Source organism: Aspergillus brunneoviolaceus, assembly GCF_003184695.1.
Source record: "Aspergillus brunneoviolaceus CBS 621.78 unplaced genomic scaffold BO95scaffold_23, whole genome shotgun sequence".
NCBI lineage: Eukaryota > Fungi > Ascomycota > Eurotiomycetes > Eurotiales > Aspergillaceae > Aspergillus > Aspergillus brunneoviolaceus.
In genome coordinates, this window is record NW_020290753.1 from 222,381 (window position 1) to 242,090 (window position 19,710).

Sequence of the window (19,710 nt, forward strand, 5' to 3'; positions counted from 1 at the left end):
TTATTTGGTAACAGAAAAGCTAAAGTGAAGATCGGGCACAGGCACTTGCAGCAAGATACAGCATCGTGGAATCCCAGCTCCGCCGAACTAACACTGCCTCGACATTGACACTCTTAATGCCATACCATTAATATATACATGATATAAATACACCATATGCATACAGACAATTACCCAATCATACTTCAATATGAAAAGCAAACTCCTAAATATGCCCCCCGCTATAGAAAAACAACAAAACAAAAACAAACGAAAACCCCCTACCCATCCTGCCTAAAGTCCTTCTGCACGCGGATCCCATGCAACGGCAAGAGATCGTCCTCCCCGGACGCCACGCTCGTCCGCCCGCGGATCTTGGTGACCGTCTGGCCCCGATCATGCTTCGGCCGCAGCGACACCTCCATTTTCAACGGGACGCTGTCGATCTCGGACAACTCGCCCTCGTCGGGGAGATGGTAGAACGAATGGCGGACGACGGGGCGGGAGGAGGACGTGCCCCCATCGCCGCCGCCGCCGCCGCCACCCGTGGAAAGTGGGATATCGCCCGCGGCGAAGCGACTGCCCAGCTGGGTGGCCTCGGATTTGGAGGAGAGGTGGTTGGCGGAGTGGCCGGTGCTGCGGAAGATGGCGGGCATGACGGCTTGGATGCCCATCGTGCGGGCGGCGAGTTGCAGCGCGGGCCGGATGGTCGGCAGGCAGGCGGAGACGATGCCGGCCGACATCTCGATCGCGGTCCAGCCGACGGTCGGGGCCAGGGTGTAGGAGCTGTCGGCGGCGGTGTAGGAGAAGAGGACGCTGAAGCGGTAGGCCGAGGCGAAGACCACGCTGTTTTTTTTTTTTTTTGTGTCAATTGGTGGGTCGTTTGTCCGAGGGCTGGGTAAGGAAGTGCTGTAGGGTGAACTTACAAGAACCCTAGGCCAAATGCGATGGTCAAGGCCACCTTTTCAGATAGGCGGAGCTGCAGCTTCCAGACTTGAGGTAGTGGGAGGAAGAGGATCACCAGGTCGGTGGCGATGGTCGAGGTGGCATTGGCGATCCAGGTGCCGACCTGGGAGATGCAGTGGCCGGGGAGACTCGGGTACCAGAGTTTCTGCACGGGGACGCAGATGAAGATGAACAGGAAGGTGATGCAGATGACCCAGCAGATCACAAAGGTGCCGATGATATAGGCCCAGCGTTTGAAGTAGGCAAAGCGGAAGATGCGGTAGTACATCAGCAGAATGCTGAGCTTGGTCCAGACCAGGTTGAAGACGTAGAGGATCTCGGCCACGACCAGGAACTTGGCGATCAGGATGACTTGTCCAGTCGGCAATTGGTCGGCGTGGATGCCCATGCCTTCGTGGATCATGGCATAGATGAAGCCGACCACGACGAAGTTCCACCCCTAGATGGTGTGGTGTGTCAGTGTGATTCGAGAGAATCGAAGTGCAGTACACCGCAGAGTACATACCATGGAAAAGATGATCATCCAGTCATCCCACCAGAGTTTCTGCTTACGTTCCAGTCGAGAAACGATCCGCAGCACAACACACAGAAAGGCAAGCACCGTCACGGAGGTGGTGGTGGCGGTCGCCCACCGCTGTTCATCCATCGCCATGACCACTTACACCGGAGAAGAAAACGGCTGGCCAGGGAAAGCGAGACCTCGAATCAATCTCAGGTGGGCAGGCGATCGCTATTAATATGGGAGCCGTGCATGGACAAAACCTTTGGTGGAAGACCCACTGCCCGAAGCTGCCGACAAACGCTACATTTGGGGATGGGCTCAGGCGAATTTTACTCGTACTTTGGGGGGAGGGGGGAAGTTTCTACGCCGCGTGGCCAACAATGAACTAGTGTAGCCTCGAACCGAACTTTGGGGAATGAAGAAAAAGCAAAGAGAAATAGAAAAAGCGAGGTGCTTAGATTGATGGAGGCATGGAGCTGTCGTTCGCGTTCGCCGCCTGTCAGTGTCAAAAAATTTACATGTTCAGGTTCCACTCACTGTCCGTCCCAATTAGGGCTGGACCAGCGAGTCCGGCGGCCAAGGCTTGTTAACATTTATTCAACCTTTGGCCAAGGAAGCGCCGGCTCCAAGTAGTCGAAGCCACTAGAAAGACCCTAACTCGAGGTCGCCCCATCCGATGTGTCAATCCTTTAGCAGTTTCGGGTTGTCCTGCCCACTTGGCACTGGTTGGCATGCAGTTCGTTCCTGAACTGTTCCAACTCTCTCCTGACACTAACTGTGTACTGTGTACTACTTACTCTTCGTAATCTATCTGCGCCCCTTCAGTAGTAGCCTAAGATCCATTTTTTCTTGTAGCTTCCCCTGCAGCCCGCTCAGGCACCGTAGCGAGTGACCATCTCACGGATCGCCGCGTTAACCTCCCGCGGATGCGTGGCATTCAGGTAATGGGCCCCTCCCTCCACCATCTGCAATTTAGCCTCCTGACTAGCGGAGAACCGCTGGATCTGTTCTGCGGGGACCGTGGTCTTGAAGGGGAAATCCTCCGTCCCCTGAGCCAACCGGTATACAACACATTAGCCATCCTGACGCTATTCCCATAGGTAGATTTATGCCGGAGGGGGGTTCACTCACCTGGAGCCAATACACGGGGCACCGCACATCCTTCAGGCGCAGAAGCAGCCCGTCCCGCGTCAACAGGCACATCAAGGCCATGCGCACCTTCTTGCGTCCCTCATCCCCCGTGTAGACCTGCTTCAGCGTCTGCACCCAGAAGTCGGTCGTCTCGGGCGTTCCCGACGCCCCGAAGCCGATCCCCGCGACCATCCCGCACCACACATCGTCGACCACAAAATCCGGGGTGGGAGTCTCGCTCGTCCATTTCTCCAGGAATGGGGTCAGCAGGGTGACGGGGTCCCAGCAGTCCTTGCTGCGGGAGTCGGCCGATTCGTAGTCCATCGAAGTACCTAAGGGCAGGATGCCAAGGATCTATCAATAGAAAACAAGAAGAAAGCACGTAAGATTAGTCAATGCGATTGTTGATTTCCCCCCCTTTAAGTAGTCGAAGTGTGAGAACAAACCCTATCTGGTGCCAAAAGGGCCATGCGTGCTACAACCCATCCTCCCTGGCTGGTTCCCAGGGCAAAGGCCTTCTGGATGCCCAATTTTTCCATCACTTGAAGGGCCATGATGGCCGAGTCCCAGTAGGTGAAGTGTTCGGCGGCGGGCGCCAGACAGCGGGTGGCGCCATGGCCAAGCGGCTCGATGGCCAACAGGTTGGTGGTGTTGGTCAACTCGGCATCCTCGAACTGGGGGCGGTAGAGCGACGCGGTCATGCACATCGAGTTGATGAGCACGCAGGTCGGCTTGGAGGGGTCATAGGTGCTGTTGTTGGACAGGGCATAGCCGACTTCGATGCCACCCAAGTGGGGGACCGTGATGGTATGTTGAGCGGCCATGATTATCAGAAGAATGTTATTGATGGAATGATGCAATCTGTGGAAGGATGCAGATAAGAAAGGGAAAGGTAGAAAGAATGATGGCAGGAGATTTTCGACAAGAGCTAATGCGGAGGTTTCTTGGTTAATTAAAGTCTCCGCCTTAGGTAGTCACTTCTTGATTATCTTAATGTAGGAGACTCTTCTCTCTTGTCTCTATCTCTCTCTCAACAAGAATTGCATACACACCCCCTTTTGATCCACAACCACGCCACGCAGGTTGCAAATCTGCGACACAATGCGAGGGCAACCAACCACTCTCACGGGCAAGGGGGAAAAAAAATAAATTCTCTGCGCTCGGAGTGTGTGCGGGCAAAAGGAGAACGAGGGAGGTCTGGATGGGGCACCTCACACGGTGATGACAGCCCTGACAAGAACGGGGACCGTCCGACCACGGAGTTGCTTCCCCAATCCGGGCGGCTGGCTCCACCAGGGCAACGGGTTCCTGACTCGACCAATGCGGAATCTTTCCTCTCGTGTCGTGGCAGGTCCTCGGATTTTTTTGCTTCTGGCGCAGTTCGCATTATCCGTAGCAACACACGCGTGCTAAAGGTACTATTGTTTTGACTTTCTTCGAGAGCATTCGGACGCCTGCCGAGGGGCACAATTCCTGTTCAAGTTTGTGGGAGAGGCATCATGGATCCATCTTGGATGGAACGAATCCGAGGACGGCACGAGCAACTCTCGTCATAATTGGTCGGAACCACGAATAACGTTCTGACCGCGGTCGGGTTAGGTTGGGATTCCCCTTGTACGAAGTTTAGAGTTGATCCTTCAGAATCAGCCGGTGATGGTCATAGAGTAATACATTATTCACAAGGGCCGGCTATTGTCTCTTTCCGAAAAGGGAAGATGGGGAGAGGCCAAGTCAAACCTCATGACGTGGGAGGGAAGAACGAACCCAAGAGGGAATGATGGGCATGACGGCCATGGCCAGACGGGAGCAAAACATGGATCAGCCCCTGTCAGTGTCGGTGTGAATTAAGCTTATTAAATTTGATTAAAAATCCATGCGACCTCCTGGTCTCCATTTACCACATGGCAAGCAGGAAAGGGTTCCAAGCTTGCTGCAATAATAGGATATGATAAGTATCCTATTACTCCTTCGGCGAGTAATGCAGTGAAAGGCATGATAATTCTCATTATTCTTCTTTGTCTGTCATTACTGGCCGACTCTTTCCCCCACTAGCTCCGAAATTTGCCCGTGTATCCGGCTCGAGAACCATTTCCTTGTTGCCGAGGCAATTCAAATTTACAAGGACCCTTACAACACACCAAAATTCAATATCTCTAGACAGCAGGTAAGTACAGCTGGCATATGTCTCCAAGAGCCGAACGCCACAAAACAACTTTATTGCACGACATGGAATCATTTGAAACCCGCCTCGGCGCCAAGGGTGGCTGCACTCATACTTACTCAACGCGGACAATGCTCGGGAAATTATGCACTGCGTGTACTGCACATTTGGGAGCCAGTTTGATTTGCGCTGATCTAAATGACATGGCGCAACACCCGTCAGTCATACGGCGTCGAAACCCACTTCTTCCTTTCTAGAATGGTTTAGCGCTCTCCCTTGCTCCTCGGCTCCGATAAACAATTCCTTCGTCTCTGATCCTGCATACACATTCCTGACTATCAGCAGGGCTATCGAAGGGCTAACGAAGTCAGGGGTAGCGGGAAAATTGCCGGTGGTGGCTCACGACTCACGAGCATCGTGCTCCCACGAACTGCTCTATTCCGCTCTCTTCGGTGGTTCCACCCCCGGTATGGCCAGTGAGCCCTTTCATGCAGGGCATTTCTCTTAGAACATTCTTGAGACTTGAAGAGAACAACGTTATAGGGGGATTTACGTTGTTGCGACCAGCAATGGAGCATGGCATCTCTCTCTCTCTCTCTCTCTGTGGCCATACAGTTTCGCCGCCCAGTTGAAGCTCTGTGATCATCGATGACTCTACCAAGAAAACTCGTGGCCAATGAAGTCCATATGTTGCGTGTACATAATCGATCCAAAGATGCGACGAATAGGTAAACCACCAGGTGACTACCACCCAAGCGTTGTTCAAGGATCAATTTCCTTGTACAATATAATTGGCTCGTTGCGCTTGATGCAACTTTCGATTAAAGATCGTTAATGCATGAGCGACGCCACTTCCTGCTAGATTGGTACTGCATAAGCGCATAATGTCATGTCAATCTTGTATCAAACCGATAACTGGGAAGAAAAAGAAGCACCAATAAAGACAGAAGAGAAACAAGTATATGATATTCTGGAACTATGGGCTTCCAAAAACCCTGCACTCTTGTGTATCAGGCGCTGGTTCAGTCCGCGCACCAGAGATACTCTTTTCACCAAACGCCCCTAGCCTGAGAGGCCTGGTCTGATAAAAGCCTCGAGTCTTCAACTACTAGACAGGAACGTGTGACATTCATGGTTTTATTTATAGCCTTGAACCATCCGAGCCAAATTATGGTACACAGCTATTTTCAATTCTCGATCATGTTTCGCAAGTCAACAGCCTTCCGAAGAGCCGATTTACACATGAACGGGTTTAGACATGGAAACAAACCCACCGTTCTGACAATACAAACATCTTCTTCTTCATCTTCATCGGCTCTGCTCTTCAACGTCAAACACCAACTTACAACCCCGAACCGTCTTCCCCTCCCGCAAAGCATGTAACCCCGGAATCACCCCGGGCAAGCCCCCTGCCCAAAACCACAAGGGGTGCGGAACAATGGTCCCCTCATCCAACAGCCGTGTTGCCTCGCGGATCTGGTTGGGGCCGGGTCGCAGTAGTCGAAGACTTGGTCGGCGCCGCAACTCCGGACGAGGGACTCATGCTGGCGCAGTCAGCAAGTCGTGACCACCGTGTAGTCGGAGAGCTTAGATCGCCACGATGCCGACCGCGGTCGAACCCCATATATGAGGATGTGTTGTGGTGGAGAGGTTGGTATGGGGGAGAAGATGGAGGAGAGGATGGAGGAAGAGCCAGCCGTAGGCTCTGATAAAGCGATTGCCCGATGGTGATTACGACGACACCCAGCGTGGCCGCATCCTGAAGACTGAGACGCGCCGGGATGACTGCTTGTAGGTCAGCCTAAATCAGGATGTACTCGAAGAAGGCCCATCGGAGGGCTGCTCCGGGTTACAGCCGTGGACGAGGCCGACCACGGTAAAGATATCATCTTCGCATATTCAACAAGAAGCATCTAACGGTGAGAGTAAAGCAAGATATCCCCAACATTCGAGTAAGGGAGGTCAAAAGCACGGGCGACATAAGCATTACTTAACCATACAACACACCCGTGACCCGGCACCTGGCAGTCAGCACTAGATACTATAGGCGAAAGGACCAATCAGATTCGGGTCAGACAGTAGAGACAGAATGGTACCTACGATCATCCTGGATCTTTGTTTAAGGTCTTTGAGGTCCCCAAATCGAAATATTTCTGGTTTCAATTTACTACGCTCGAACTTTCCTCTTGCATATTCACACTCTCTGTGAGTCAGCTATGGAAGAACCCAAGCCGGGACTGGTGCGCAACCTCGCATTATTCAGCTGCATTTTTAGAAGATACAACAGCACCCAATGATGACCTTGATGCAGCCACACCCTACCTTCACGGGGATCGATTGCATGTAATGACTGCGACGTGAGTTTGACCTCCCCAAGTTTCTGCTATAATGCGGTGTACCTCGCTAACCTGGACTTTAAAGAATTTGCCTGTGTCTCTTCTGAAAGAATCTCGAGACTCCTATGGTGAAAGCCTCTCTTATCAGTATAGCGACTGAGTTGGGCGGACTGGACAAGATCTCCTGGATTACCACAGCATGGATGCTTGGATATGCCGGTAGGTAGCCACTCCCCAACTCTTTCTCGCAGCCTGTGGTGTCGCTCAGACGATGGAACAATTGTGAGTTCCGACATTAATCACTGGCAAGGTGCACAACATCCCGCTGCGGATACCAACCCTTGTCGATTATTCAAGTAAGGTCTCCCTTATTCTCCTTAGTTCGCCGTCTCTGCCGCTGAACGACAATAACCAGTGTCCCCCGGGAGTTGTCGCCGCCCTATCTCTGATCATGCTATTGATGTAACAACTTTCCCCATCATAATAAGCCAAAAGCTAGCGTTGGCCTTGATTTTGCTAGGTCCTTGCAGAGAACCTATCCCAGAGTTGACATTCTCGGAGCTATCCTGCTCCTGGCCGCGACCCTTCTGCCGGTGACTGCTCATGATGAACCCAACGAGCAATTCACCTGGCGATCGGCGCTTCACCATCACATTACTCATTGTCTCGGGTCTCTATGGGTAGTTTTTCGTCGCTCGGGAGTGACGGGGAGCCGAGAGCATGTGTTCCCCTGGCGGGTTTTCCGGAATCGGGTGTGGTTCGCAATGCTCCTGTAAGTTGGTTTACAGTACACCCGCCAGTTTCTCTTCATACAAAAACACGGTACTAAAGACCAGCCCTTCGGAACGGGAGGTCTACAGGAATGCGGTCTTCCTTGGGAGAATCTGGCTCGTGACCATGTTTTTTTTTGAACTCCCGCAGCGGTTTGAATGGGTCAACCAACTCTCCCCCTTTCATGCTGCCATCCGGTTCATTCCCTTCACGGTTGCAGCCCCGGTCGGGTCAATTCTGGCCTCAACCGTGGCAAAAATGTTCAAGGTTCCCCTGCTGTATCTGCTTGGCATCAGCTCATTGAAGCAAGTGGTAGCCTACGTTCTCCTGGGAACAGTGTCCGGGCAACATGACATCTCAGCCCGTCAGTACGGCTACCAGGTCCTTGCTGGGCTTGCATGCGGGATCAACATACCGCTGTTGACATTGATGACGCCGTATGCTACGGGAAAAAGAGACCATGGTAAGTTAATTCTATATTTGATAAAACGTTGCTGCCTCGGGAAACTTTATCTTTTTTTTTTCTCTAGCGGTCGCCATGGGAGGATTGCCCAGTTTCGAGTGACAGGCGGCTGCATCGGGCTAGCTATCATCAAAACCATCCACAATAGCTATCTTCGCTCGCATTTGACCCAATCTCTGGGGGCAGATGTGACGGAGGCGGTACCAGAAATCAACTGGAGTCATCGCGATCCTGCCCACGGGAATACAAGATCTGATTAGCGGCACTTGTGCTGCTAGCCATGAGCATGCGGAAGGGCAGGTCTTGGCCACGATGGCTATGTGGCAGCGAAGCCCTAGTATAGTATAGTTCTTGAGTTGTTTAATCCAAGCACTATATGTGCGAATTACACCAATCATATTACTGAAGTAGTAAATGCTTGAGACCATCACGATAAGCTCCAGAGACAGCAGGTCATACTCTACCAAGGCCTGAGCGGGCCGGATTCCGAACCAACTCAGGCGATTAAGGCAAGACGACCAGATATGCAAGCTCCTCATGCACCCTTTCAAGTCTTTGTGGTCCTTGCAGTAGTGGTGCGACTTTTAGCAGCCTATACAAACGAACAATTGACTCAACAGCTCCAACCTAGAGTGAGGTTACCGTCAATAACAACATCTGCTCTACCTAGCTTATCTTGTTACTAGTTTATTGCCTGTTCAGTCAACTCGGCGCTATCCATAGGAGAGTCGGGGTCGGTGAATACAAGTCATATCAACGAAGCCAGAGCCGAACAATTGTGCCACCTTACACAAATCCCTGTAAGTTTTGCACACTCCTTATCAGCTGAGTTGTATTTGTGCTTAACTACCGTTGCTTTGCTTGCTACTTTTCAGCTTACTTGTCTTCTACACAATTAGCTTCTAAGAGACACATATTCAAGATTATCCTTGGTAGTGAGAAACATGAACTGCTATTCTGGCAGCTATTGTTTTCACGGTATGCACTATGGAGAAAATCCCTGACCCCCGACCCCAAAATGATTCGAATGACCCGACAAACCTGTGGGGAGGCCGGTAACTACCGTTCTGATATCTAGTACCATGGGGTGTCGCTTGGACCCGACGCCCCCCCGCGCAAGTCCGACGGAGTGCGAGAAAGGATTTTGTTGATGCCCCCACCAAAATGGCGGGGTGTCTTATCGCGCCCAATCCGAGACGAGACTATGAACATCTCAGAAGTCTTTACGTTAGGCCTACTGTAACCGAGCAGGGTCCTTATCAGCTAGTCCCCTCGGGTAGCGCCACTAAAAATGCTTAGCCGATGCTTAGCCTCGATACTGATGCTGTATGCCGCGTTGCGTCGGAGCTAGGCATTGGACGATAACTTAGCAATTAGCAACGTATGGTTCGCTTATCAGCTGCAAATTAAATCCTTCCCCACTGGAGCACGAGCCGGTCGGCCGGTCCTGAAAGGGTGTGAGGGCCCCCGTGGTTCTTATAAGTTGGGAACTCCATCCGTCATGGGTGTTGGTGCAAGGACGCACATCTCGCATTCTTGCAACCATGGAGATCAAACAGGCAGGGCTCTCGATAGACGAGGGGCAAAGTGACAAGTATGAAGAGAAGTCGGGACACGATCGATCTTCGATGGAGCCCAGGATCCTCGAGAAGGGAGAAACGTTTCCTGCGGACGAGGATCAAGGCTTCGAGAGCGACCAGGTGGTGAGCACTGCGGCGGATCTAGTCACCCAGATCATCAAGGTCGAGGATGATCCCTCCCTCAACCCTTGGAGTTTCCGGATGGTTTTTCTGGGTATGTCTTTGCATTTCAAAGGGTCAGGCGGCGTCTATGACTAATCTCATACAGGAGCTGGATTGTCTATCTTTGGTGGTGTGCTGCAGGAGATCTTTTACTTCAAGCCGCAGACCATCTACGTTTCCCAGGTGTTCCTGACTGTCATTGCCTATATCTTGGGAGAAGCCATGGCGTATGCCATTCCCCGCCGTGGCATGATCGGACGTCTGTTGAACCCCGGGCCGTTCAATGCCAAAGAACACGCTGCTATTGCCCTTATGTCCTCAGCTGCCACTCAGTCTGCACTAGCCACTGAAGCACTTTCGGCCCAACAGCTTTTCTACGGTGGCTATCCCAACCATGCCGCCGCCATTTTCATCGTCCTCTCCTCCCAGCTGATCGGATTCGGGATTGCGGGCCTGTTGCGCGATGTGATCGTGCGCCCAGTCAAGATGATCTGGCCCATGACGTTGCCCATCACTACTCTTCTCGAGTCCATTCACAAGGACAAGCAAGAGGCGAAGGCAAAATTGAAGATCTTCTATATCTTCTTCGGGGCGCTCTTCGTCTGGACGATCATCCCCGAATACATCTTCCCGGTTTTAGAGGGTGTCTCCATCTTCTGCTTGGCCAGCCAGCACAATCTGGTATTCACCAATCTGTTTGGCGGTGCCTCTGGAAACGAAGGGCTGGGATTCCTCTCCCTTTGTTTTGACTGGAACTATATAGCCTCTCTCGGTTCGCCACTTTGGGTTCCGCTCTACTACTTGACCAACAACCTTATCGGCTACATTGGGTGCATTGTACTCTTCATGGGTGTGTACTACGGTAACATCTGGCGCTCGCAGGACTTCCCGTTCCTGTCTCAGCTGCTTTACTATGGTGACTCAAACTCCACAAACTACAATGCCTACAACCAAACCCTCATCCTCAATGCGGACTATACTGTTGATCCTCAAGCCCTGCAGGAGCAAGGTCTGCCCTGGCTGACCGGCACTTACGTCGCCTACCTCATCACATCGAACATGGGTCTAACTGCTACATTGACGCATATGTTGCTATGGAACTTTGACGATATTAAGGTGGGCTGGGCGTGGGCTGCACCGAGCCAGCTCAAGAAGTGGCTCAAGCCTGAGACATACAAGTTCTGGGCAAACCAGGAGACCCCGGAGGAGCGGTTGCAGCGTCGCGTGAATGACACTTCTCTGGACCCACACTACCGGCTCATGCTGCGCAACTTGTACTATGACACACCGCTCTGGTGGTGGGGAGCGGTGCTCCTTGGCAGTTTCGCCGTCGGTATGGGCTGTCTGTATGCCATGAAGTCCACGCTCCCCTGGTGGGGGTTCATCATTGCCAACTTGCTCACGCTTCTTTTCATGCTCTTCTTCGGCGCCCAATATGGGCTGACCGGATTCCAATTCAATGTGCAGCCAATCTGTCAGATGTTGGCGGGCTATATGTTTCCTGGCAAGCCATTGGCCAGTATGTGTCTTCCCGGTTGCACTCTCCACCTTTGTTTGTTGCTAATGCGTCCTCAGACCTCTATTTCACTTGTTTTACGTATAACTCTCTCCAGCAGGGGCAGGTTTTAGCCAAGGACCTACGACTTGCGCAGCAGGTCCACTTATCGCCACGGTGCACCTTTTTCGTGCAAGTCAGCGGGTGCATTATCGGGGCCCTATTCAATTATGTGATGATGTTGATGTGCGACTCCATTCTAGTCCACGGTTGCGATTTCCATTTGTGTACTGACCTGCCGTCCTGAAGCATCGTGCAAAATCAATCGGAAATCCTGCTCTCCGAAGACGGTACCAATATCTGGAGCGGTGCCAATGTTCAGATAAGTGCCCTTCTGGCTTCCCAGACAAAGAGGAACCCGGCTGATCTCAGTTTACCAGTTCAACAGCCTTGCGATTGCCTGGAGTATGGCCAAGGACATGTTCTCCATCGGTGGCCGGTACCAATGGGTCACGATCTCGTATCTGGTCGGCTTCGCCGTGCCCGTCCCGTTCTGGCTGGCGAACCGCTTCTACCCCTCCGGCATCTTCTCCTACCTCAATACCTCCATCATTCTGTGGTACATGGGCTGGCTGTTTGTCGGCATCAATGCCTCCATTCCGGTCTATTTCGCTCTCGGCTTCGCTGCCCAGTTCTGGCTGCGTCGCTACCACCCGCACCTTTTCAACAAGTATAACTACATTGTCTCCGCTGCTCTGGATGGCGGGACACAGATCTGTGTCTTCATCCTTACTTTTGCTGTCTTCGGAGGTAGTGGCACTTCGCACCCTTTCCCGTGAGTTAGTCCCAGAGCCTGATTTTGAGTGACATTGACCGGCTAATCGAGTTAGTACCTGGACCGGCAATCCCGACACGAGTGTTCATAACTTGGACTACTGCATGGTGAACCCGGCGACGCTTTGAAGCTGTCGTGGTGTGGATGATTCGAATACGAGATGACTAAGAAGTGGAAACCCTTTTTTTGAACATCAGCATGTCTTCTTCGATCAATGGAGAGGAACATAAATTTTATAGTCAGTCACTGAATGGTGTGGCATGTAATAATAGCTTGTCCTTTTCAATTTAGAATTCTAAAGACCGTTGTTGTCAGGCAAAGCATGCAGAAATTAGCTCAGTAATGGGTCGGAGTTGGGGAGTCAATGTGCATGATGACACCTCAGGCATGAATTGAATTGAACTTCCCGCGCCCGCGCCCGCAGCCCGCTTTTTTTGCCCGCACTTCCACACACTTCCACACTTCCGCACTTCTCCTTTTTTTTTCCCCAGCAACCAGTCGCCCTTCAATCTAGACTGAATGCACTGGAGGCCCAGTACTACTCGGCATGTAGCGATAAGCTGTGCTCTGCACCAATTGTGCTTCCAGGACCTGACTTGCAGCCGTTCAGACATCATCCTGGGAATCTCGGCCTTCTCCGGCTAATTTAAGGGCAGTCCAGTCCAGTCCAGTCCCTGTCGGAGGTTCGGGTGGGAAATCGACCACCGACCTCCGACGCTTTATTTTTCCGTTGGGCCCACCGAGCTCTCTCGATCCACTGGCTAGACTGCATCTTACACCTTTGCATGCCTGCTTGCTTTTGCAGAGGCCCACACCACAAGTGTCCTCGAGGCCTTTATGAACTCCCTTCTGCCCATGGTCTAGCACGATTACATTCTGGGTGAGGGGAGCCCTGAAATTCCATATGAGCATGAGCGGTTGGCTCTTACTCTATTGACAATGCTTGCCACAAATCCCTTGGGCCTCGCCAGGGATGTTAATCTGCACCTGCTGACTCCCCACAGACAAGCGAACCTACACTACTGGTCTTGGCACTACGCAAGTCTAATAAATAACTTATCAATGCAGAGTTGCAGGCACCGTCCGTCCTGAGCGAACTCTTGCACCTTGCGCACATCATGTCTGCTGCTGCCCGTCCGCATCATCCCTCAAGTCCAACGCCGCCCTTGAACCAGTCGTGTGAAAATTGTCGAGCCCTCAAAGTCCGCTGCCTGCCGGATCCGAATATTGCGCATCAATGCCAACGTTGCACCCGCACCAGACGGATCTGTGTTTTTGCGCACACCCTGCGACGCCAGCCTCGAAAAAAGACCGGATCACGGGTCGCCCAGCTGGAGAAAGATGTCCGCGACCTGCGCGCTTTACTCCACGAGCAGAATGCCCCGAATCAAAGATCGAATTCAGCCGGCGTTGACACCGGTGCCGCTGCTGTCTCCCTTTCCCCCACCACCACCACCACCACCACCGCCGCCGACACTGCTGCCGTCTCCGCTGCTACCGCCACCACTGCAAGTCCCGTCTCAGAGACGGCTCCCACTCGCGCGGCGGCAACAACAACACCTTTTGCATCCACCATCTCCGACTCCGCCCGTTTACAGACTGCCTCGTCATCTTGTCCTCCTCGTCCGATCGTGACAAGCCCGGTTGCCAACCCTCCTTCCCATGTCAGCACCACTGGCTCGACGTTCATGAGCTCTTCGCCCGGCTCTGCAGATGTCGTCGACCGTGGTATCCTCTCTTTGGAGACGGCACAGATGCTGCTGTCCGTCTTCATCTCTGAACTCACTCAATTCTTTCCGGTGGTTGTTCTTCCGGGGGACACGAGTGCCGACTTCCTACGCAGGACGAAGCCAGTGCTGTTCCTGTCCATCATCGCGGCAGCGTCGCTAACGCTTGAAACACCGCACGCGACCGTCTTGCATGAAGAACTTCTCGCCGGCTTCGCGACGCGATTCTTTCTAAGGCAGGAAAAGTCACTGGATTTGGTGCAAGCCCTCCTCGTAATGCTTATCTACTACCTCCCTCCCAAATCGGCCATGCATGGGCAGTATTACCAATACACGCATATCGCAACCACTATGGCGCTAGAGCTTGGGATCGCAGCCGGTGCCGTTGGTCGCAAGACCCAACGCTGCCATGCGGGTGAGGGGGAATTGCCCCCATCAGTACATAGTGACCAGGCCCGGGCCGTCCTCGGCTGCTATCATTTCGCATCAAAGTACGGGCCACTCGCTCACCAGCAATTTACTGTCTGAGTTACTGACATGTCTACAGTGTTAGCATGCAGACACGTCGACCGAACATGCTCTGCCACAATGCTGTCATCAGCGGTTATGTCAAGCACCTTAGTGTCTCTACCAGTGCTTTGGACCAGCAACTGGCAGCATGGTTCGGACTGCAGAGGATCGTGGATGAGACACTGGCTGCTGCAGGCCATGACAACACTCTGACGGACACTCATATGTTGGAATCGCAGATGTTGCCGATCCTCAAGTGGTTCGACACTCGTATGCTGCAGTGGAAGATGTCGATTCCGAAGGATATGTTCACGAGTACGTCTCCACGTCCGCGGTTGATGACATAACACCAGACACTCATTCTCTCTAGCTTGGATGGATCTTGAGTACCACTACCTTTACCTTGCGATTCACGAACAAGCTGCGGGCGAGGGCTACCGCGACCCCGACGCAGCAACCCGCAGGTATTACACACTCCCCCCTCTCGAGGGCGACACGGAGCGACATAGGGCCAATGTGCCGATCAGCGCGGCGCGGGTCCAGATCATCACGAAATGGGTGCTCTCTGCCCAGCAACTCCTCGACGTCTTCCTGCAATGCGACATTCCGACCATGCGCAAGCTACCAAACATGACCTACACGCGGATGATCTTGGGGGTCTCCTCTCTTCTACGTATCTACCACATGACCCAGCTCGGCCCTCTGAGCGAGGTTATCACTCCGCAGATGATTAACGTCGACGAATACCTGGATCGCCTATCGCAGGCCCTATCGGAAGCCTGCGATAACCAGAAATTCCGCGTCCCGAGCAAATGGTACCACGTCGTGGCCGTCAAGAACCGCGAGTGGTACGAACAGCTCCAACGACGGCTGGCGGGCTATTCCTCCGAGAATCCCTCGTACCTGCGCGGGATCTTCCCGCCCCCGACCTCCACGACGGCAGGTGTGCCCGGCGCACAGCCGCCTGGGATGTTGCCCTCGCTGGTTCCCGGTGGTGCCCCGGCTTACATGGAGTCATGGTATGCAGACGACCCGGCTGGGAGGGCGGACGCCGTGAGGGAAATGCCGGCCGTCGGGAGTGCTGCGGCGCCAATGATGTATCTCTCCTCGATGCAGCCGGTCCCGGGCGCCGTTGAGGCCGGTGGGCACTTCGCGCCTCCTGCGGGCCACGCCGGGTGGCGCTTGGATGAACCGCTCCCGGATCTGTCGTTCCCGTATTGATGATGTATACATGTGTAATGAAGCGATGAGCCTACGCAGAATCCGTCCGCTGTACCTCACCCGCAATTTAATTCCTAAACAAATGATGAACGTATCCGCATGGTGCTCGACTTGTAATGGGGCCTTTGTCTAAGAAAAGAAGAGAGAAGAAAGAAAGAAAGAAAAGAAAAGAGAAGGAAGAAAAAAAAACAAAAAAAAAAAAAAAACAAAAAAAAAACAAATCCTTGGCCACTCGTAGGCAGCATGAGACCGTCGCGTCCGTCTTGATCAACCTCCACGACCACAACATCATCGGCGCTGGTTTTACCTTATAATGTATACGATCGAGCAAATCTCACCTGCAGAATCGCACCGAATAAGGGTCCTCGGGTATGAACCTGTTTTCGCCCTCCGACCTCCGACGCGGTGGAGAGGGCAGTGTGTGGACCCTTCGGTGCAAGGGGGGTTGCATAAGGCGAACTCCGTTGATTTGATCGAAATATCAGATTAGATTAGATTGATATAGCCGGGGGGGGGTTCAACTTTGGCAGGAAATCATAAGGCAATGCCGTGTTGCTGGGTAGGCCGTAGGGTTTGTACGCAGTCGACGAGTGAACAGAACGTATCCCACCCCTTGCGTTCCCCTGCGGCGTGCGTGAGAGGGAAGAGAGTGTGTGGAAATGGAGAAGGAGCAAAAATGAATGACAAGAGTGGGATTCGAACCCACGCCACTTGCGTGACTAGGAATATTGCTCGGATAGAGCGAATATATGTGATCAGGTTGCCTGACCCTAGCGCCTTAGACCGCTCGGCCATCTTGCCTATTTAATGAGAAGAGCTTATAGACTTTGTTCCATGTAGAGCGCAAATTGGCCCGGCGCATTCCAGAATCGGTTATGCGTGAGTTTGGAGTTGAGGTGCTAGGAGGTTGTGCTGGAGGTATCTGCTGAGTGGTGTAATTAGTACTGGGGCTTGCCGAATTGTTCTTTATAGTAAGTGTAAGTTATCCTTATGGGGTGTTGGGTGGTAGTGGACTAACATGGCGAATTGGTTTGTGATTATATATTGTTTCGGGCTGGATGCTCTGGTTACTGGAAGGCACAGCCTCCCGGCCGACCAGACCACCACCCATGAAACCAGACAGCCACAACAAGTCAATACGCCCAACAAGAGCTGGAAAGCGAAGCCACTGTCTGTCAGGATCACGAAGCACGAACCACACCCCAGACGAAACTACAGAACATCACCAGCAATCATCTATATGTCCTGACCCCAACAACCATGACGACACAACCGCGAGATACATCGGATAGCCAGGGGGGAGGGGAGAAACCAACTACAAGGGCCGCGCCAGGCGAGTGCATATGAAAACAATGACAAGTAAGACTTGACAGATTCCCTGCCATTTCCAGCGAGAACAAACCCACTGCGTTTCCATGGTATCTGCACACCGGATAACGATAGCCATACAAGGACACAAGCCACAAGCCACAAGCAGAAGCATGCATCACATACCACATACAAAAGAAGCACGGCCAGTGTGACATGCGAGGTACCACACAGGCCACGGAACACCGACCACGGCAAGACACCGACAATCAGACCCAACAGTATACCACCACACGCCAACAAGCACCAGCATGCTGGTATACACCGAGCGCATTGGGCTGCCAAGTGCCACGTACCTCTCCGGTTAGACTAGTCTCAAGCACACTGAAAACCAAGCCGAGCCCTTGAGAGCCACGAACCCAAACGCAGCACTGGATAGCCCGAGATGTACATCAATACACCGGCAGATGGCTGCCTTCTCCACAGAGTTGCGATGACCATCACCCATTATACAAGGCTGTAAGCAGAGGCTCAGCCACACGATGTTGGATTCAATGGAACTGTTGCAACGGGCGAATACCACAACAAGGGTCCCAGAGACCTATTTATCTGACACCCTGGAGTTTAATAGCAGGGTACCATGCAAGAGCCAGAACGGTCTGGGATCAGCCTTACTTACGAACCGAAAACACCTAGTGACATGCCTTCTGTTTCCCGCCGTCCATAAAGCCATCAACACTGCTAATGAGCATCCAAGGCAAGATGGCCGAGCGGTCTAAGGCGCTAGGGTCAGGCCACCTGATCACACATATTCGCTCTATCCGAGCAATATTCCTAGTCACGCAAGTGGCGTGGGTTCGAATCCCACTCTTGTCATTCCTTTTTGCACCGACTCAGTCGGATATTTTTGCCCTACTCATCAACCCACATATCATCGCGTTGTTCTACTTCATTTTGCCACTGCCCTGCACCTGCATACGACTACCAGAGCAAAGTGTCGGCCATTCCCGCCTCGCCACGCCAGACACCCCACTGCGGTCTGATTTTGAGTTTGCCTCTTTTCTTTCCTGCCTGGTTTCTGGACGCAAACCATCTTACTCATGGACGTGCATCCAAGCGAGATGAGTTGCATCGGTCGTGCATACGGCCATGACCTCATCGGGTCGTTGACAGTGACAGATCGAGTATGCGGTACACGCCCTCGGAGTTGCGCCGATGGTAGAGCGGGTGCGACTTAATATGATTTCCCGTAGTTCAATAGCGAATCCATCCGCCAACTGCCAGTCAATAGTGCTATGTATCCTCCTGGAGCCTGCTTATTCCGGCGAGAGAGGGAGGTGAATTGCATGAGACGTTATGCCTTCAACTGAGCCCACAGCCATGATCAGACCAAGTGAGCAAGCCTAGCCTGTGTTCGATGGCCTGCGTCCAAACATCAGAGTAGTAATCTAGAGCACTGTATACATGGCTGGGGAACATGGATGCCTACAAGACTGACTAATTCAACAACCGGGCAAGATGGCCGAGCGGTCTAAGGCGCTAGGGTCAGGCAACCTGATCACACATATTCGCTCCATCCGAGCAATATTCCTAGTCACGCAAGTGGCGTGGGTTCGAATCCCACTCTTGTCATCTCTTTTTGCTCCTACTCCGTCCATCTCCGATGACATGAGAATGAGGTGCATTTCTTCTTTTGCTCAGGACGCCACCTCCCCCTCTATTACCAGAACCTTCCTCTTGCTACCGTGGTGCGTTGACGTATTGAGAATCGCTTTACCCGTCTACCCCTCCCAGTCCCACGTTTGCTGGCAACGGTGCTTACATGGACTGCGGGAAATGCTTCAATCAGGCGAACTGGCGCAGCCTCCATCGTACATGTGTTGCAGGATCGCGAAAACCCACTCTCAAACTCGCACCCAATAAGCCCACAGACACCACGCGTGTTGGCAACAGTGATCGCGCTGGCCGTTTATCGTCTGTGAGGATTAGAGGCCAGTTGGCCAACTCACGACGGCGGTGAAGCAAACAGACACCCCCCAAGTGACAGGTCAGTCGGTCGTTGCTCGCCAGTGAGATTGACATGTACGGAGTCCCCCTACTCTGGAATAGAGTCTGTTCTATACAGATCAGAAGCGCTTGTATATGTGCCTGGGTCGCAAAGGACGTCCGAGATACCCCAGCCTGACATCTTGGCAGTGGGGGACTCAACCTAACCGAGAAGTCGAAACGTCCATAGACCCTGATAGTCGAGCGTTCATACTGCATAGTAGTTACGATGATGAGAATATTACCGGTAGACCGCAAATCCCTCCCGGGCTTCTCATAGACCACATCAAACACACCTGATCCTTAGGAGGCGTCTCAAAAATGAGCTGCATGTCTTACACTGGCATCGGGTACAGCATGAACTCAACCATGGTGACGTCTGGATGTTTGAATCATCGGACAGAAAAAGAAGTCGTTGGCGAAGTCGCCCTCAGATTGTGCTCAAGTTATGCACAACTCGGCCGACCATGTGGTGGTCATGATAATGTCATGCCTCTCTATCTTTAGAAACAAAGCA

The 19,710-nt window shown here is 52.6% G+C and overlaps 8 protein-coding genes and 3 non-coding genes across 11 annotated transcripts; 6 read left to right on the forward strand and 5 right to left on the reverse strand.

The window, feature by feature from the left end:
- Window positions 1-227: 227 nt before the first annotated feature.
- Window positions 228-1,627, reverse strand: BO95DRAFT_441531 (uncharacterized protein). Its single transcript, XM_025586195.1, has 3 exons — window positions 1,451-1,627; window positions 906-1,384; window positions 228-825 (listed from the first exon to the last, which is right to left on the reverse strand). The coding sequence occupies exons 1-3, from the start codon at window positions 1,589-1,591 to the stop codon at window positions 261-263; spliced, it is 1,185 nt and encodes a 394-aa protein (XP_025443602.1). The 5' UTR covers window positions 1,592-1,627; the 3' UTR covers window positions 228-260.
- Window positions 1,628-2,053: 426 nt separating this feature from the next.
- On the reverse strand, window positions 2,054-3,499 carry BO95DRAFT_441532 (alpha/beta fold hydrolase). The gene is made up of 3 exons (XM_025586196.1): window positions 3,025-3,499; window positions 2,579-2,932; window positions 2,054-2,496 (listed from the first exon to the last, which is right to left on the reverse strand). The coding sequence occupies exons 1-3, from the start codon at window positions 3,400-3,402 to the stop codon at window positions 2,320-2,322; spliced, it is 909 nt and encodes a 302-aa protein (XP_025443603.1). The 5' UTR covers window positions 3,403-3,499; the 3' UTR covers window positions 2,054-2,319.
- Window positions 3,500-6,009: 2,510 nt separating this feature from the next.
- Window positions 6,010-7,737, reverse strand: BO95DRAFT_513374 (uncharacterized protein; the record flags this gene model as incomplete). Its single annotated transcript, XM_025591606.1, has 2 exons — window positions 6,010-6,524; window positions 7,611-7,737. 2 exons carry the CDS (start codon window positions 7,735-7,737, stop codon window positions 6,187-6,189), a joined length of 465 nt encoding a protein of 154 aa, XP_025443604.1. The 3' UTR covers window positions 6,010-6,186.
- BO95DRAFT_493732 (uncharacterized protein) lies at window positions 7,362-8,639 on the forward strand. The gene is made up of 4 exons (XM_025590768.1): window positions 7,362-7,431; window positions 7,491-7,847; window positions 7,936-8,313; window positions 8,377-8,639. Exons 2-4 carry the CDS (start codon window positions 7,840-7,842, stop codon window positions 8,567-8,569), a joined length of 579 nt encoding a protein of 192 aa, XP_025443605.1. The 5' UTR covers window positions 7,362-7,431; window positions 7,491-7,839; the 3' UTR covers window positions 8,570-8,639.
- Window positions 8,640-9,853: 1,214 nt separating this feature from the next.
- On the forward strand, window positions 9,854-12,509 carry BO95DRAFT_493739 (OPT family oligopeptide transporter; the record flags this gene model as incomplete). Its single annotated transcript, XM_025590769.1, has 6 exons — window positions 9,854-10,103; window positions 10,158-11,570; window positions 11,627-11,792; window positions 11,856-11,932; window positions 11,979-12,381; window positions 12,437-12,509. 6 exons carry the CDS (start codon window positions 9,854-9,856, stop codon window positions 12,507-12,509), a joined length of 2,382 nt encoding a protein of 793 aa, XP_025443606.1.
- A 962-nt stretch (window positions 12,510-13,471) lies between these two features.
- Window positions 13,472-15,839, forward strand: BO95DRAFT_472582 (Zn(II)2Cys6 transcription factor; the record flags this gene model as incomplete). The annotated part of the gene is made up of 3 exons (XM_025589663.1): window positions 13,472-14,599; window positions 14,656-14,933; window positions 14,989-15,839. The coding sequence occupies exons 1-3, from the start codon at window positions 13,500-13,502 to the stop codon at window positions 15,837-15,839; spliced, it is 2,229 nt and encodes a 742-aa protein (XP_025443607.1). The 5' UTR covers window positions 13,472-13,499.
- A 33-nt stretch (window positions 15,840-15,872) lies between these two features.
- On the reverse strand, window positions 15,873-16,257 carry BO95DRAFT_90481 (uncharacterized protein). The gene has a single exon (XM_025592321.1). The coding sequence runs from the start codon at window positions 16,129-16,131 to the stop codon at window positions 15,907-15,909; it is 225 nt and encodes a 74-aa protein (XP_025443608.1). The 5' UTR covers window positions 16,132-16,257; the 3' UTR covers window positions 15,873-15,906.
- Window positions 16,258-16,520: 263 nt separating this feature from the next.
- Window positions 16,521-16,640, reverse strand: BO95DRAFT_t118. The gene has a single exon. It is a non-coding gene; the product is annotated as a tRNA-Leu (tRNA).
- Window positions 16,641-16,772: 132 nt separating this feature from the next.
- BO95DRAFT_90519 (uncharacterized protein) lies at window positions 16,773-17,201 on the forward strand. The gene has a single exon (XM_025592322.1). The coding sequence runs from the start codon at window positions 16,898-16,900 to the stop codon at window positions 17,129-17,131; it is 234 nt and encodes a 77-aa protein (XP_025443609.1). The 5' UTR covers window positions 16,773-16,897; the 3' UTR covers window positions 17,132-17,201.
- Window positions 17,202-17,903: 702 nt separating this feature from the next.
- Window positions 17,904-18,023, forward strand: BO95DRAFT_t115. The gene has a single exon. It is a non-coding gene; the product is annotated as a tRNA-Leu (tRNA).
- A 636-nt stretch (window positions 18,024-18,659) lies between these two features.
- On the forward strand, window positions 18,660-18,779 carry BO95DRAFT_t116. The gene has a single exon. It is a non-coding gene; the product is annotated as a tRNA-Leu (tRNA).
- The last annotated feature ends 931 nt before the right edge of the window (window positions 18,780-19,710 follow it).

What these genes read in the sequence shown, in the direction of transcription:
- BO95DRAFT_90519 (XM_025592322.1), top strand. Translation starts at nt 16,898, where the DNA reads ATGCTCTGGTTACTGGAAGGCACAGCCTCCCGGCCGACCAGACCACCA.
- BO95DRAFT_90481 (XM_025592321.1), bottom strand. Translation starts at nt 16,131, where the DNA reads ATGATGTTGTGGTCGTGGAGGTTGATCAAGACGGACGCGACGGTCTCA.
- BO95DRAFT_441532 (XM_025586196.1), bottom strand. Translation starts at nt 3,402, where the DNA reads ATGGCCGCTCAACATACCATCACGGTCCCCCACTTGGGTGGCATCGAA. An exon ending in CCCTTTTGGCACCAGATAGG is followed by an intron (nt 2,933 to 3,024) that starts GTTTGTTCTCAC and finishes TTCTATTGATAG; the next exon opens with ATCCTTGGCATCCTGCCCTT. An exon ending in GCCCCGTGTATTGGCTCCAG is followed by an intron (nt 2,497 to 2,578) that starts GTGAGTGAACCC and finishes CGGTTGGCTCAG; the next exon opens with GGGACGGAGGATTTCCCCTT.
- BO95DRAFT_441531 (XM_025586195.1), bottom strand. Translation starts at nt 1,591, where the DNA reads ATGGATGAACAGCGGTGGGCGACCGCCACCACCACCTCCGTGACGGTG. An exon ending in GGATGATCATCTTTTCCATG is followed by an intron (nt 1,385 to 1,450) that starts GTATGTACTCTG and finishes CACACCATCTAG; the next exon opens with GGGTGGAACTTCGTCGTGGT. An exon ending in GCATTTGGCCTAGGGTTCTT is followed by an intron (nt 826 to 905) that starts GTAAGTTCACCC and finishes AAAAAAAAACAG; the next exon opens with CGTGGTCTTCGCCTCGGCCT.
- BO95DRAFT_493732 (XM_025590768.1), top strand. An exon ending in GGAAAAAGAGACCATGGTAA is followed by an intron (nt 8,314 to 8,376) that starts GTTAATTCTATA and finishes TTTTTTCTCTAG; the next exon opens with CGGTCGCCATGGGAGGATTG.